Source organism: Phacochoerus africanus, chromosome 14 (genome assembly GCF_016906955.1).
Source record: "Phacochoerus africanus isolate WHEZ1 chromosome 14, ROS_Pafr_v1, whole genome shotgun sequence".
Lineage (NCBI taxonomy): Eukaryota > Metazoa > Chordata > Mammalia > Artiodactyla > Suidae > Phacochoerus > Phacochoerus africanus.
Window position 1 is genome coordinate 60,077,033 of NC_062557.1, and position 13,749 is coordinate 60,090,781.

General features: G+C 64.5%; 2 protein-coding genes across 5 annotated transcripts in view; both read left to right on the forward strand.

The window, feature by feature from the left end:
• TOM1L2 (target of myb1 like 2 membrane trafficking protein) overlaps window positions 1-10,531 on the forward strand; it is a 76,932-nt gene extending 66,401 nt beyond the window's left edge. The window contains exons 13-16 of one of the 4 annotated variants that reach the window (XM_047758285.1): window positions 740-802; window positions 5,060-5,119; window positions 6,545-6,581; window positions 7,248-10,531. In XM_047758285.1, coding sequence (XP_047614241.1) covers window positions 740-802; window positions 5,060-5,119; window positions 6,545-6,581; window positions 7,248-7,390 — 303 coding nt within the window. In that variant the 3' untranslated portion in view covers window positions 7,391-10,531. The other 3 variants (XM_047758282.1, XM_047758281.1, XM_047758283.1) reach the window with 3 other exon arrangements.
• On the forward strand, window positions 9,985-11,058 carry LOC125114790 (uncharacterized). The gene has a single exon (XM_047758286.1). The coding sequence runs from the start codon at window positions 9,985-9,987 to the stop codon at window positions 10,909-10,911; it is 927 nt and encodes a 308-aa protein (XP_047614242.1). The 3' UTR covers window positions 10,912-11,058.
• Window positions 11,059-13,749: the final 2,691 nt, after the last annotated feature.

Below are 13,749 nucleotides of genomic sequence, written 5' to 3' on the forward strand. Positions count from 1 at the left end.
ACCACGTAGGCCGTCTTAGCCTCACATACATCCACCACTTAAAAAGACAATATCTCAGAGCTGCCGTCGTGGCTCAGCGGTTAGCGAACCCGACTAGCGTCCATGAGGACTCGGCTTTGGTCCCTGGCCTTGCTCAGTGGGTTAAGGATCTGGTGTTGCCACGGGCTGTGGTGTAGGTCGCAGACGCAGCTTGGATCTGGCATTGCTGTGGCTGTGGTGTAGGCCAGCGGCTACAGCTCCGATTCAACCCCTAGGCTGGGAGCCTCCATATGCCACGGGTGTGGCCCTAAAAAAGACACAAGAAAAAAAGACAATATCCCCAAAGTCAGCATTCAAATTAAGAGTTTGGGGCAAGAAAGAACAGGCAGGTAACTGAGGAGGAGGAGGAGGAGCAGAAAGTAGAACTGGGTTTTGTAAAAGCTAGTTCTTTGAAGCCCCGGTCGGAGCAGCAGACCTGCTCAGCTTCCTGGGGCCTCACCGCGATTTTCCAGGAGCGTGGGGACCTTGGCTTGGGAGTGCGTTCCCGGTGGGATTCCTTTTCCTAAACCCTTTCTTTTATGCAGGAGGTAAGGGGCGTGCTAGGGGCGGGCACTGGGTCGCCTCTCCTCCCGCCCGCAAGGGACCAGCTCTGATGGTAGCTTTTCTGTCTCCGCCACACGTGTCGCGTCTCCGCACCTTCTGTACCGTGGGTCTCGCTGGGACTTTTCTTTCTGGGACTCCTCTGTCCTCGGCCCCGAAGAGAGGTAAAGCTGGGCCCTCTGACCTGGAGCCCATAGACAGCTGGCTCATAGCCCAAGGAATGGTGAGGCCACCAGCTGCGCTGAGCCCCTTGTCCACCCCCGGCGCTCCCCTCTGTCGCCTCTTGAGCCCAGTGAGCCAGACAGTACAAGGCCACGCCCCCCCGCCCAGGGTCCAGCCTTCCCCTTTCTGTCCCCTTAAGCCACAGACTTCTAGCCCCAGAAACACCTTCTGGGTTTTCTGCTGAGTTCCGGGGGGCTGGCGGGAGTGAGCAGAGGGCCTCTCAGCCCTTTTACTGTCTCTGGAGCTCTGGGCAGTATTCCCTTTTCCAGGATGAGCACAAGCTACTGTGGCCTTTGTCAGGGAGGGCGTGTTTCTAAGGGGACAGATTCAGCCTCTGAGTGGTCGGGAAGGTCCCCGCCAGCCTGCGAACTTGGCTGTCCTAGGCTGTGGGGTCATGTAGCATGATTATCTGTGCCTGCTACGTCCCCGGAAGGATTCGCGATTTCTCCAAGAAACCCCCGAACATGTAGGAAGTGTAGGCGGCGACCAGGCAGCGAGCTGGGCATCAGTAGAGCCCGGGAGGGCCTCTCCCGCCTCCAGGGCAGTGGCTCTGAGTGCGAGTCGTCCTCCCTGCCGGCCGTGCAGAGGTTGGTTACCTCAGAGGAAGCCACAGCCTCGCTGCGTGCCTCTGAGTAGGGACCAGAGGGGCAAGCGTGGTGCGGCCAGGGCGGGAGAGGGCTCAGGAAGGAAAGATGTTGGGCCAGCATGTCAGGGACTGCAGGCAGCGCAGGGTCACCTAGAAAGCGGGCTGTGCGCAGCACCGGCGCACACGGTCACACGGCCATCAGAACCAGGAGGCCAGGGGCTCTGCCTGCCCAGCCTGGAGCTGGCGGCTTTGCACAGCCAGGCTGTGTCCCTCCAGGGGCCAGCAGCAGGCAGCCCGTCCTGCTCTGGCTGTTCCCGACCCCAAGGCTGTTCTCAGGGGCAAAGGCTGGCCCGGCCCCTCCAGTGCTGCTTTGGGGGACGGGCGGGGGCTCTGGCCCACACGTGTGGGTGGCCCTAGAGCAGGTCCCCTGAAGACCACGAGTGCTCCACCGTCGAGTTGGGGGATCCAGCTGTGTGTCCTTGTGCCTGTCGATCCTGCAAAAGAGGATACTGCCCACATGGCCACCTCGCTCTGTCCCACCTGGAGCGGAGGTCCCACTAACAGCTAACCCAGCGTCTCACCTGACTGTGGTGTTTCTTCTTCTAAACAATGTGTATTAATTGCTTTGCCTTATTTCCCGTAGTCTAGAAACCCTGAGTCTCTCCAAACCTTCCCAGTACAAATTCTTCACTTGGAAACTTTTTGTACTACAGAGACTACGGCTCACCTGGGGAGGCAGGTGGGGGGCTGTGGGGGGCTCCCCCCACCCTGGAAGTAGCCCGGAGCTCAGCACCCGCTCCCGCTGAGCTGGAGATGGGCAGCTGGGTCTCCCGTGGGAGGAGGGGCGCTGAGCGTGCAGATGCAGCACCAGGCCCGCCGCCCGGTGTGCAGACCCGCTCCTGCTCCTGCTCCTGGGCGCCTGGTCTGCCGGCTGGTGCCCAGGGGCCGGAGGGCCGTCTCCCACACGCCGTGCAGCCAGGAAGACACCCCGATGTGAGCGAGCATCGGTCACGGCAGCCGCAGACGTGGTCAGTCAGCGGTGTGCGGTTGCCAGGGCCCGCGGTGGAGGTGGGGGCGTCCCTGCTCAGACCCGGAGCAGCCCCAGCACAGCAAGACCCAGGCCACCGAGGGCTCCGGCTGCGGCTGAGCCCAGCGCAGCCCCTGTCCCCTTTGGGCCCAAAGCCCCCTGCCCCCTGAGCAGGTCCCCCACTGTCCTCCGACGTGCATGGCCCACTTCCCTTTGGGCTCGCACAGCGCCCGGCACCCTCCCGTCTAGTCCAGCCTCTCCCCGCACGCTTCCCGTGGCTGCTGTCGGCGGGCAGGGTCTCGGGTCTGTGTGCGATGCCCCGGCTGCCCCGGGAATTTTGTCCTGCTGTGCTCCTCACACATCAGTTCCCAGGCAGGCAGCCTGTGAAGCCAGGCGCTGGGGCCGCCAGGCAGCCCCATCCAGGCGCCATGTGAGCGTTCCTGTGACCCACACAGACTCCCTGTGACCCACGTCTGAGGCCAGGGCCTCTCGGTCAGGGATCAGCCCCGGAGCCCTGGGTTTCTGCGCTAGAAAACGGGAGCGCCAGCCTGGTCCTGAAGGGATTTGGAGTCGTGAGCGGGGGAAGCCGCTGGCCTCTGTTGCAGATGGGGACACTGAGGCCCCGCCCTTCCGGCCGCAAGCACCTGCTCCCCGGAGTGGCCCCGGGGCAGCGAGGGAGAGTGCTGCCACCACACTCACTGGGACGTTGTTTGGAAGGCGAGGGGCTTCTCAGACGCCAGCGTTTGTCTTCGGAGCGTGCTGGCTCTCAGGATTCTTGCAGAGTTCAGCATGGGCTCGGTCCCTGGGGGCCAGTTCCAAGCAGTAACAAAAAGCTGTGAGCAGAAGCCGGAGCTAAGGCCCTTAACGTCTTTTTTCAAGCTTTGCAAGCGCAGAGCCTCTGGTCTTCCGGGGCGCGAGATTGCCCCAGCAGCTGCTGTTGGCCAGTTTCCCCCGAGATGCTCGGACGTGGCACGCTTGGTTCTGGGAACTTGGCGGCGCAGCCCGCGTCCTCCCAGAGGGCAAGAGTTCTGTGTGGAAGCATCAGGATAGGGAAGGCTGCCCTCTCCGGAGGAGAGTGTGTCGGGCAGAAGCCCCGCCAGCCCCCATAGCCCTGCGTGCCTGCCACCTTCCGCTCAGGAGCCGCCAGCTTGCCGGTCGGTGTCCCCCCCCAGGGCACCAGGTGTCCTTGTCCCCAGGAGTCCCTTCAGGTGGTCTGAAGCCTTGATACGTATATGTTTATGGCCACACCTGCAGCACACGGAAGTTCATGGGCCAGGGATTGAATCCAGGCCACATCTGCAACCTACACCACAGCTGTGGCAACACCAGATCCTTTAACCCACTGCGCCAGGCTGGGGATTAAACCCGCACCTCCACAGCGACCCAAGCCGCTGCAGTTGGCTGCCGCCTGCTGGCCCTGCTTATCAGCATTAACCCACGGCACCACGGCGGGAACTACGTGAATCTGCTCTTTTTAAGCATTTAAACGCCCTTAGGTCCCCAGTAGGCAAACTAAAAACATAAACATAGACAGAACCTCCCCAACCTGACGGAGGCTGGCTTGAGCCTCTGAAACCCCTGGGTGGGGTGGACGCGAGCGTGGAAGCCAGAGGAGGGGTCTGCAGGCCTGTGACCGCAGGGCTCCGCTGCTCTCCGCGCTGAGGTCCCGTTGCGGACGCTGAGGCCAGCCCCTCACTGCCTGTTTTTTACCTTGATTCCTCCCCTAGATTGTGAGCCGGGGCTGGCAGTGTTTTGTCAAGTGAGCTTGGAAGTGAGTCCGAGTCCCCAGGGACTTCCCAGAGCCCACGCCTCAATTAAGGGCCATCGGCTCCTTCTCTGGGGGGGAGCTGACATTTCCTTAATGGGGCTCCAGGGGGTGAAAGGTTACTTTTCACTTATCGCAGTATTATCTGACCTCATCTGACAGCAGCTTAACTCTTTCTGGCCAGAGACAGTTTCAGGCCCTTGGCACTGGTAGCCCAGGCACTGCGAGGGTCCCTCCTTGGCTCGGGAGCCCGGTCCCCCTGCCCACCGCTCCCCCACCACCTCTGCCCGGCTCTCCGTGGAGCTTTTCTCTGATGCTGGGGCTCAGACAGCTCTGAAGGCGGGAGGAAAGGGCGGCCTGAGAGGAGGCCGCTGCGCTCTGGCTGCCTCGGGATTTTTCCCCTAACCCGACAAAAAGACAGCCAAAGCCCCTCGGTCCACTTGGCCATCAGAGCCCTTGCTTTGGGCCTATTTGTGGCAGGAAAGCTCTGGCCTTCCGTCGGCCGGCCTCCCAGAAATGCCCCGGACGCCTTGCGCAACATTCCACCCAGCAGCGCCCTGACCACCGCACCCCGCCCGGGCCTGCGGCCACGTGGCCTCCCCGTCCTGTCCGACCGGGACGGGCACAAAAAGTTATCCAGTTAAGAACACGTACTGTGCCCCCGCCCTGCCACCCGCTGCCCTGCTGCTTAGAGCCGCCGCTTCCGCCCTCCCCTTTCGCACGGGCTGCTGCGCGCCCCGCCTGCTGTGCCAGCGTGTTCTGCTCCATGTCTGTTTTGGTTTTGGTTGCGTTGGGGTTGCTTTGACCATTGACGTGTCCGGTGTTCTGTCTCCCCCGCCTGGCTGCCGGGCGACCGCCCCCCCGCTTGCCGCCTCCATAGATCCCGGTGGCGCAGCCCTCTGTCATGGACGACATTGAGGTGTGGCTCAGGACCGATCTGGTGAGACTCGACTTTTCTTTCTCGTGTGGGGAGTGGCGAGGCAGAGGCCCTCCGAGGAAGGGCCTGGGGGGGCCGCCGCGGGGGCCGCTCTCCCCGGGAGGCAGGCGGAGGGAGGCCGGGCAGGCGCCTCCCCCACGTCCGCACCTGCTCCGGGCGCAGAGCCGGGCTTCCAGCCTCACCCCCCTGCCTCCGAAAGGCACACCCACGAGTCCCGCTTCCTCTTCAGGTGCAGCTGCGTGTGTGTGCTTGGGCTCTTTCGGGGTTTGAGTTTGGGCTTTTTTGATTTTTTTAATTTATATGTGTTTTTCGTTTTTCTTTTTTTTTTTCTTTTAATTGTGCAATATACACAGAGAGGAGTGGGTGTTTGTTTTTCAATTCACTGCCCCCCCCCTTCCCCGGAATCTCCTGGTGTCTTGGATTTAGTCGCCCCCGAGCCCATCGGGTTTATCCCCGGGGATGGGCAGGAAGGCTAGGATGTCGCACGTCTGCCAGTGGCCGGTCCCCCCGCTCCCGCTGCGGGCCGGCCCCCCGCTGGCCCCTGCAGCCCACTCCCTCCCAGCGCCCCGTGCAGGAGGCCGGGCTGCTGAAGAAATGCACTTGGGGAGGGATGTGCTCATCCAGAGTCACGGCTGGCTGGTTGGACTTTCCCCCAGACCTGGGGACAGCGGCCTCCTCCCAGGGCCCCTTCCCGGGAGCAGAGCAGCTCTGTAACCCCAGGGGCGCCGGCCGGGCTGGCCCTGCTGCTGACCGCCCCTCCCCGCACCAGGACCCGGAGGGCAGACCTCCGGGGGCCTTTCTGAAGACACTGCCCTGCTTGCGAGCAGTGCCCGTGTCGTGCCTGGGAGGAGGCCAGGGGCCCCACGGTCAAGGGGCAGGGACCCCCAGCTGGCTGCACAGGGGGTCGGTGGCAGAGCTGCGAAGGAAGCCTGGCCTCCCAGCCCTGAGCAGGGCCGTGTCCACTCCCCCTCGGCTCCCTTCCCCATCGGTGTCCCTGCCGGCTTCTCAGCGACCCTCGCGGTCCCCAAACAGAATCCGGTCTGATCCTCTCCCATGGTTCAGGGCACCCAGAGCCTCTTTGGGGACGGGAATGGGGCCACAGGACGAGGCTGGCACGGCTCCCGGGAGGCCTCCCCTCCCCTGCTAGAGCGCCTCGAGCTCCAGGGCTCTGGCGCTTCCAGGCCTCACGTGGCTCCCAGCTGCCTGTGTGGACCTGACCTCCCAGCCCCCTGTGGCCGCCTGGGGCGGGGACAAGGACGCAGAGTGGAGGAGCGCCTGGGGGCCCTGGCTAGCATCTGCTTAGCGTTTTGTTTTTGACTTTTTAAGAACGAGTGCCCTCAGAGCCCTGGGGGACAGGCCGCCCCGGGTGGCTGCTGGCGGGGCGGGGCCCGGCGGCAGTCCTAACGTGCCGTCTCTGCTCTCCCGCAGAAGGGTGATGACCTGGACGAGGGCGTCACCAGCGAAGGTAGGCCTGGCCCCTCCGCCCCAGGCTCTGGGGCCACACCCCCTCTCCCTGGGGCCCGACCTCCACGCCCCCACCCCCGCCTCCCTCAGTGTGTCACGGCGGCGGCACAGGGCTGGTGAACAGTAGTGCAGGCTGCAGCCGCTGTCCCTGGTCCACGTGCCCACACCTGCACTTTGTGCCCGCCCCGAAGGCCCAGGGCAGCCGGGCAAGACGCCCGCCACCAGTCAGAGCCTCTGGGGCCTTGACATCCTGCGGCCCCACCTCTGGGGGCCAGTTGGGTCAGGTGGGAAGTTCCTGTCCTGCCGCCCAACTCACCTCTCCCCCCTCTCCCCCCCATCTCCCCTGCCCCTCCCTCCGCAGGCACAGAGCCCAGCCTGCCAAGGTTAAGGAGCCACGCCCCCCTCCAGCCCCACTGCCCTGCCTGCAGTGCTGATCCGGACAGTGGAAAAACGGGGGTGGGGGCGTGGGGGGGTGGCCAGGAATCACAACAGCCCCGCCCCCGCCCCAGGGTGGCAGCTGGCTTCCCACCTACCCTGGTGGTGGCGGAAGAGGAGGAAGCCGAGGAAGCGGCTGACTCCACCGTGGGGAGCAGGGGGCAAGGCGGTCGCAGCCTCTGTGCCACTGAGCCCCCCACCAATCCCGGCCTGGCCTTGTGTTGTGTTGCAGAGTTCGACAAATTCCTGGAAGAAAGGGCCAAAGCCGCCGAAATGGTTCCCAGCCTCCCCTCTCCCCCAGCGGAGGCCCCGGCCTCCAACCCCTCGGGCCGGAAGAAGCCAGAGCGGTCAGAGGATGCGCTCTTCGCCCTGTGAGCTGCCCTGTGGTTGGGCTGCCAGGTGGCAGGTCACTGCTCGCTCCCCGTCCACACCAGGCACTGGCCACTCCTGCCATCCCCAGCCCCTGCTTGGTCCTGTGCTGCTCTGTCTCCATGGAAACACCACTGCATTTGCTCCCAGGCCTCCCACTAGTCCCGACCAGCTGCAGCCACCTCCTCCGTGGGCGGTGGGACAGCCCCGCACCCCCTGCCCTAGAAGAGCCTCCCTGGGGCTGATCCTGAGCCGTTCCTCTGGTCACCTGCCCACACAGACGGCCCCTCTCCCGCACGCCCGTCCCGAGCTCGGCCCGTGCCCAGCCCGTCTTCTACCCTCGGTGCCCCCGTCCCACCGCATTCCCCCCCCCCCTCCCCCCGCCGAAGAGCAGGCTCACACCCTCGAGCCCCACCCCTCCCTGGACCGCTGCTCCCTGACGCGTCGGCACTTTAGAAGGCTCTGTGGTGCCCTGGGTGGGTGTCTCGTGCTGGACCCCTCTCTTCATACTCAGCTGCAAGCCCAGGCCCATGGCCAGGCCTGCCTGCTCTTGGTGTGGGGGGCGCCACACGGCCCTGCTGGTGGCCCCTGGCTGGCGGGCTCCTGCAGGGATAACACTCCTGGAACCAGGCCACCCCGCGCACACACAGGCCAAGCACAGGGAGGGCTGGCTCTGGCCGCCGGGGAGAGCTCTGTGCAGTCCCGAACGTGCTTCGGCCTGGCCCAGGGCAGCCTCCGCGCTTCCACATCCAGGGCCCGGCCACAGGCGGTTTGGCACCTCGGCCGAGATCGCAGTGACTAAGCAGTTAGCGTGGAGCAGAGGCCCCCGCGGGCTCCTGGGCCTGGGCCTCGGCCTCAGCCTCAGCCTCAGCCTCCCCCCACAGACTGTCCTGACAGCCCGACCTCCTCCCAGCCCCACACCCTCCAAGCCAACCTAGGAGGGGCTAGTGGCACCTGCTCTCCCCCTGGGTCCTCACTGGGGTCCCCGGCCTGGGCAGGGCACTTGCAGCTCGCTCAAGCCCAGTTCAGCCCGCTCCACCTGGTCCTGTGGCCCCAGAAGAGCAGAAACGCTGCAGCTGCTCCACAGCAGCCTGAGAGCATCGCGCCAACCATGCTGCCCAGGCCTAGGGGTAAAGCTTGGCCGGGCCACCTCGTGTTCCTCAGGCGGTCGGCCCTTCCCGCCTGGCAGCCCGTGCAGGGAGCAGAGGCTGGGCCTGACTCCAGCTCCGGGGCAAGCATCCAGGATGGGGCCGGGGGGCTGTGTGGGCGCCAGAAGGTTGTGCAGAAACACTGCCCACCCCAGGACCGGCATGCAGCCTGGCCCCTCCCGGTTCCTTGGAGGGCGCCCAGCATGCCCTGCGCGGAGCTCAGCCAGCCCGCCTCCAGTCCTGCCCCCTCCCACCCCACCCTTGGGCAGCAGCGCCTCCCTCCTCAGCGTTTCCAGGCCCGGGGCCCCAAGGACAGCTTGTTTGATGCTGAGGTGTCTAAAGTCAGCTGACTTGACGTGGGCTGCAGAGATGGGGCTAGGGCGCCGGCGACCCCTGCCCGCATCCGGAATCCCCAGCCCTCCGATGCAGTCTGGGGGGGCGGTGGTGGCTGAGGACACCCACCTTGCCAGCCCACGGGCAGGCAGCTGGGCCTCGGGGTCAGTCCTGAGAGAGCTGCAGCGCCACAGCAGCCAGGCCCAGAGTCCACTGAGGGAGGAGCCGGCCTCCCTCCCTGCAAAGGGCAAGACCCCACGGCCGGAGGGGCCGGGGGAGAGCATCTCCCTGGGGAGGCCCCAGCAGAGCCGCCCCCCAGCGCCAGCTGGTCAGCCAGACCCGGCTTGGAGAGGCCTGGCTGCCGGGGCAGCAGGTGGTGGTGGAGCCGCTGGCCACCCGTCTGGAGCTACGGCCTGCCCTACCTGGGCCCCTCTCGCTGGCTCCCTTCCGTCTGGGCAGCATGGCCCTCGGGCAGCCCTCCTAGCGGGGGAAGCTGGCCAGAGCCCTCTGCCCAGCCCACTGGGACCCTCCAAGCCACTAGCCTTCCACCAGTGTTAGAGATCACAGATACAGTATGTACTTAATTACACTAAATTATTGCTGGGATTCCCTATAAGCACTAATTATACCTGATTATAGGTTAAAATATTTATTTTGTCAAAATATTTTCTTGGGGATGTGTTTAACCTTTTCTGTGTTCTTTGTGTGCTGAGCTGTGAAAACTAACCGTATCCTGCCTGCCTTTGGGCCAGCGGACAGCAGCAAATGGGAGTAAGTGCCATCTGACTCGGGCACTGGTGGGCCTTTGGCCAACCTGCCCCGGAGTGGCCGCCCAGGACCCCCAGGCACCGCGCAGGCAGACACGTGCCTGGCTTAGCTGCGCGCACAGAACAAGGGTCAGCGGCTGCAGTGGCCCGTCGCTGGCCTGGGCCAGAGGGAAAGGTGGTCGTCTTGTCTGTCCCGTCTGTCCGTCAGCCCCTGGGTGTGCGTGACTGCTGTCTGTCCTGACCTTGCCTTGGCTCACCGCCTTCACAGCACCCAGGGGCCCAGCGGGGTGGGGGTGGCGAGGGCTCAGGCCCTGGGCAGCAGTGGGTGGACTCCTGGGACATCCCGGGGCAGATGGCTGCTCGCGCCCACGCTCCCGCTCCTCCTATTCCTTCCTGCTGCCACGGCTCCACTTTGCCCCCACACGCTTCTAACTCGGTCCAGGGGCCCTGGGCCAGCGAGGGAGAAGCACCCGCTGCCCGCACCAGCCTCTGCACCACGCACCCTCTGGACCCTGGGCCCCACCCTGTCCTCCCCCGGGGCAGATCCACTTCACCCCGCGGGCTAGGTGTGTGCCCAGTGCCAGCCCTTCCTGCCCCTCGTGCCCCCGGAGCAGCTGTCAACCCCGGAGTCTCACTGCGTCACTCCAGGTGCTCCTGGAGGAAGGGGCGGATATTTATCTCCTCGAGTTTGCACTTCATGCGTGAGGGGCTCTCAGGTTTGGTGTCCGGCCATCCCCCAGCCTGGCGTTCTGTCACTGTCGTGTGTCTCTGCCAGCAGTGGGTCTGGAGGGCGGTCAGCGGCAGCGCGTCCACCCACCCACTGGCTCCCCTTCCAGAGGTCGTCTCTCTAGTTTGGGATCTTGCATGTGACATACTCCCCAATAAACAGACAAACACTCCGTCCTGTGTGATCTCTGTCCAGAGGGCCTGCCGCCCGGACCACCTTTCTCTGAGCACGGCCCCCACCACATGCGCACCTGTCCCCTTTGGTCACCCTGGGGCACAGCCTGCTTGGGGACGCTGGTCCGAGCTGCCATCAACCCGCCACAGCCGGCCTGATTGCTCAGACCAGGGGCTGTGGTTCTTCCTGTCTCTCCCGTGCCCAGGAGTGTCCAGGCCTGAGCCACCTCGTCGCGCCCTTGAGGCCCTGGGACAGGGCTCAGGTGCCCCTGGCTGGGAAGTGTCCTTGATGCTGGGGCCCGAGCCTCTGCCCAGGGCAGGACCCGAGCAGCCCCTCCTTGCCGACCTGACCAGTCATCCTGCAGGCTCTCAGGGCTGAAGCCCAGGGGAGTCCTGGACAGTCACCTCCCCCCACCACCCTAGGCAGGGACACAGCACAGGCCTCTTTCGGGCCTGGAGTGTCTGACACGGGGCTGGCGGCTCAGGACCCACGCTCCCCATTCACGAGGACGGGGGACCCCCACGCTTCGGGGGCCTCTGTCTCACTCCACCTGCCACCCACCTGGGCTGGGGGAGGTCCCAACACGGCCCCTAGTCATGGGCCCACCTGCCTCCCATCCGCCGCCCTCCCAGAAGAACAGGTGGTTCAGGTGGGCCTCCGTGCCCATTGATCGCTGGTCATTCTTCCAGGGCCTGCAGGGCAGGGAGACCCTGAGGGAGCAGCCAGGGGGCACAGCACTGGAGCTGCACGCTGCTTGCAGCTGGAGGATGGGGGGGAGGGGCTGGGCAGCCCCCAGGGAGACCTCAGAGTCTCTGGTGGGCACGTGCCACGATGCATTTACTTCCTTACCACAGTAACAACTGTTCTGTGAAAGGAAAGGTTCTGTGGAGAAAGAAGTTTGGAAAACAGTGGAGTAAAGGCAGGCAGCATCAAGATAAGGATAGTTGGCAGCCCAAACTCCTCACTTGGAGATGGCACCTTGGAACTTTCTTGGTTGGTTGATTTAATCAGAAAAGAAATTTATTGACCTTATTCAAGTTCGGGTATTTCAGCTTCAGGCACAGCTGGATCCAGGTGCTTAGAGCTTTGGTCAGGAATTTGCCTCTCTCCGTGTCCTGGCTCTGCTTTCTCTGGGTTGGTTCTTCCACCTGGCTGACTGGAGGCTGCTGGCAGCTCCAGGCTGACATCCTACATGCAGAGAGAGGTGCCTCATTCCCAGTGGTTCCAGAAGTCCCAGAACCCGCCCTAAAAACCAGGCTGCTCACAGAGGGAAGGTGAAATCTGGGGAGGTACAAGCAATGGCTGGCCACTGCGGTGTGGATGGAGAGGGCCAGAGGCAGGAAGGACACACCTAGGGGCGCAGAGGCAGGCTTCTAGAATCCCTTCAGTAAGTACTCTCTCCCCAGGACTGGAGCCCTGGGGAGAGCTGCTTTCCAGAGACGGGGAGGGGGCAGTGTGGGACATCGTGGGTCTTCTCGGGGCTCAGGACTTCCTGCCTGCCAGTCCCCCACTAAAACACCCAAGGTGGCGTTTTTCTACAACCTGCTTCTTTTCCAAGGACAGGGTCTCTGGGGTCCTGAGGAGCCGGGGGTGGCAGGCAGGAGGCTTTGAACAGACATGACTCACCCAGAAATGCCATCTGCTGCAAAGGAGCCCCGGCCAGCTCTTGCCGGGTGGCCTTAGAGGGTGTGTCTGCACAGGGGCTCCAGGCCCTCGGCAGCCCAGGAGGCACACTGCACACAGCTGCAGGGAGTCAGTGGCCCTGCTGTTCCTTCCCCATCCGGCCTGGGGCTGCAGATCCCTGAACTCCCGGGGTGTGAAACAGGGTCATGGGTAGTGAGCCCGATGCCTCCAGGGCCCAGGGCTGGACGAAGCTCACTGGCCATGCTGTATAGCCTGCTGTTGCTCAACTGCCCCGGTTTTCAGGAAAAGCAAGGAATCCAGCCTTTGGGGGAAATCTCCATTTGACAGTGAACTCAAAGTCAGAATCTGTGTACACCTGGTCCAGGCTGGATGGTGTCAGATGATGGCTGCTCTTCTTGTCTCTAAGCTGCACCCCTCCACCGTGCAGCCAACCTTGGGGCTCAAGCAGCTCTCTGTGGAGAGTTCAGAGAGGGCTAGAAACCACTTGCCCAGCACGCAGCAAGGGCCAAGTGGAATGTGAATTCAGGGTCATCTAGGACCAGAATCATCCATGTCAATGGCCACAAGGTTCCATTACATCCAGGTGGAGGAGTGAGGGGAACCCAGGGTCCCCTGCTGGGTCTGCACTGCCACAAGCTGGGCAGGTGCCAGCTTAGCTACTGCAGAATGAAGGACAAACGCGCAGGTGGGTGGCAGGGGGGCTCCAGGAGTGGAGCGGGGTTTCAGCAGCCTGCTAGGCAATGCCAGTGCCTGCCCTGCCACGCATCCTTGAGCCTGACCGCCGAGGACATGGCTCGGCCCTGACGGAGCTGGACACCTGCCCCCAAAGGCTCTGAACCACAGAAGTGGCTCCTGCGCCTCTCAGACGCCCACGGCAGGAAGGGCAGATGCGAACCCAGCCTCACAGCTGGCACTTGGGGCCCGGCGGTCGGTCGGGGGCCGGGAGGAAGTCCGGCTCCCGGCCGGAGAGCGGGGTGGGGCGGGGCGCCGGGTCGGTCTCGCGGCGCACGTGACCCGGCCGCCGGGAGCTGGGCGCTGACGCCGCGTCACCCCACTCGGGGCCGCGCGCCCATTGGCTGCGCCGCGGGCCGGGGCGGGGCTCGCCCGGCCGACGCCCGGACCCCGCGCGCCCGCCTCTCGCAGCCCCCGCGGCCTCGCTCTGCTCACCTGTGAAATGGGGCTGCTGCCCCCCCCCCGGGGAGGAAGGGGTTAACGCGGAAGCGCCGGCCCGGGGCGCGCGCTGCGGCGCGAGCGCGGAGCTCCCGGGCGGGGCCGGGGGAGGGGCCACCCAGGGACAAGTGCCCTGAGGGAGCGCGGCCCCCACACGGCTTTCCGCACCCTCCCCGAGCCCCGTCCCCCGCTGGTCTCAGCCCGTGCCGCCCAGTGAGTGTCTCTGGCTGCACACATCCCTACCCGCTCCCAGGACTGTGCGCCGCCGGGGGCTTTCACTGCAACTGGCGGTTCCGGTCTAGGCTGCAAGTCTCCCTTGGCCTGGCCTCCCCCTCTCCCGAACTCCTGCATTTATACACGCTTATTGACTGCGCTTGCTCTTTACATATGCGGTAAATTCAG

What these genes read in the sequence shown, in the direction of transcription:
- LOC125114790 (XM_047758286.1), top strand. Translation starts at nt 9,985, where the DNA reads ATGGCTGCTCGCGCCCACGCTCCCGCTCCTCCTATTCCTTCCTGCTGC.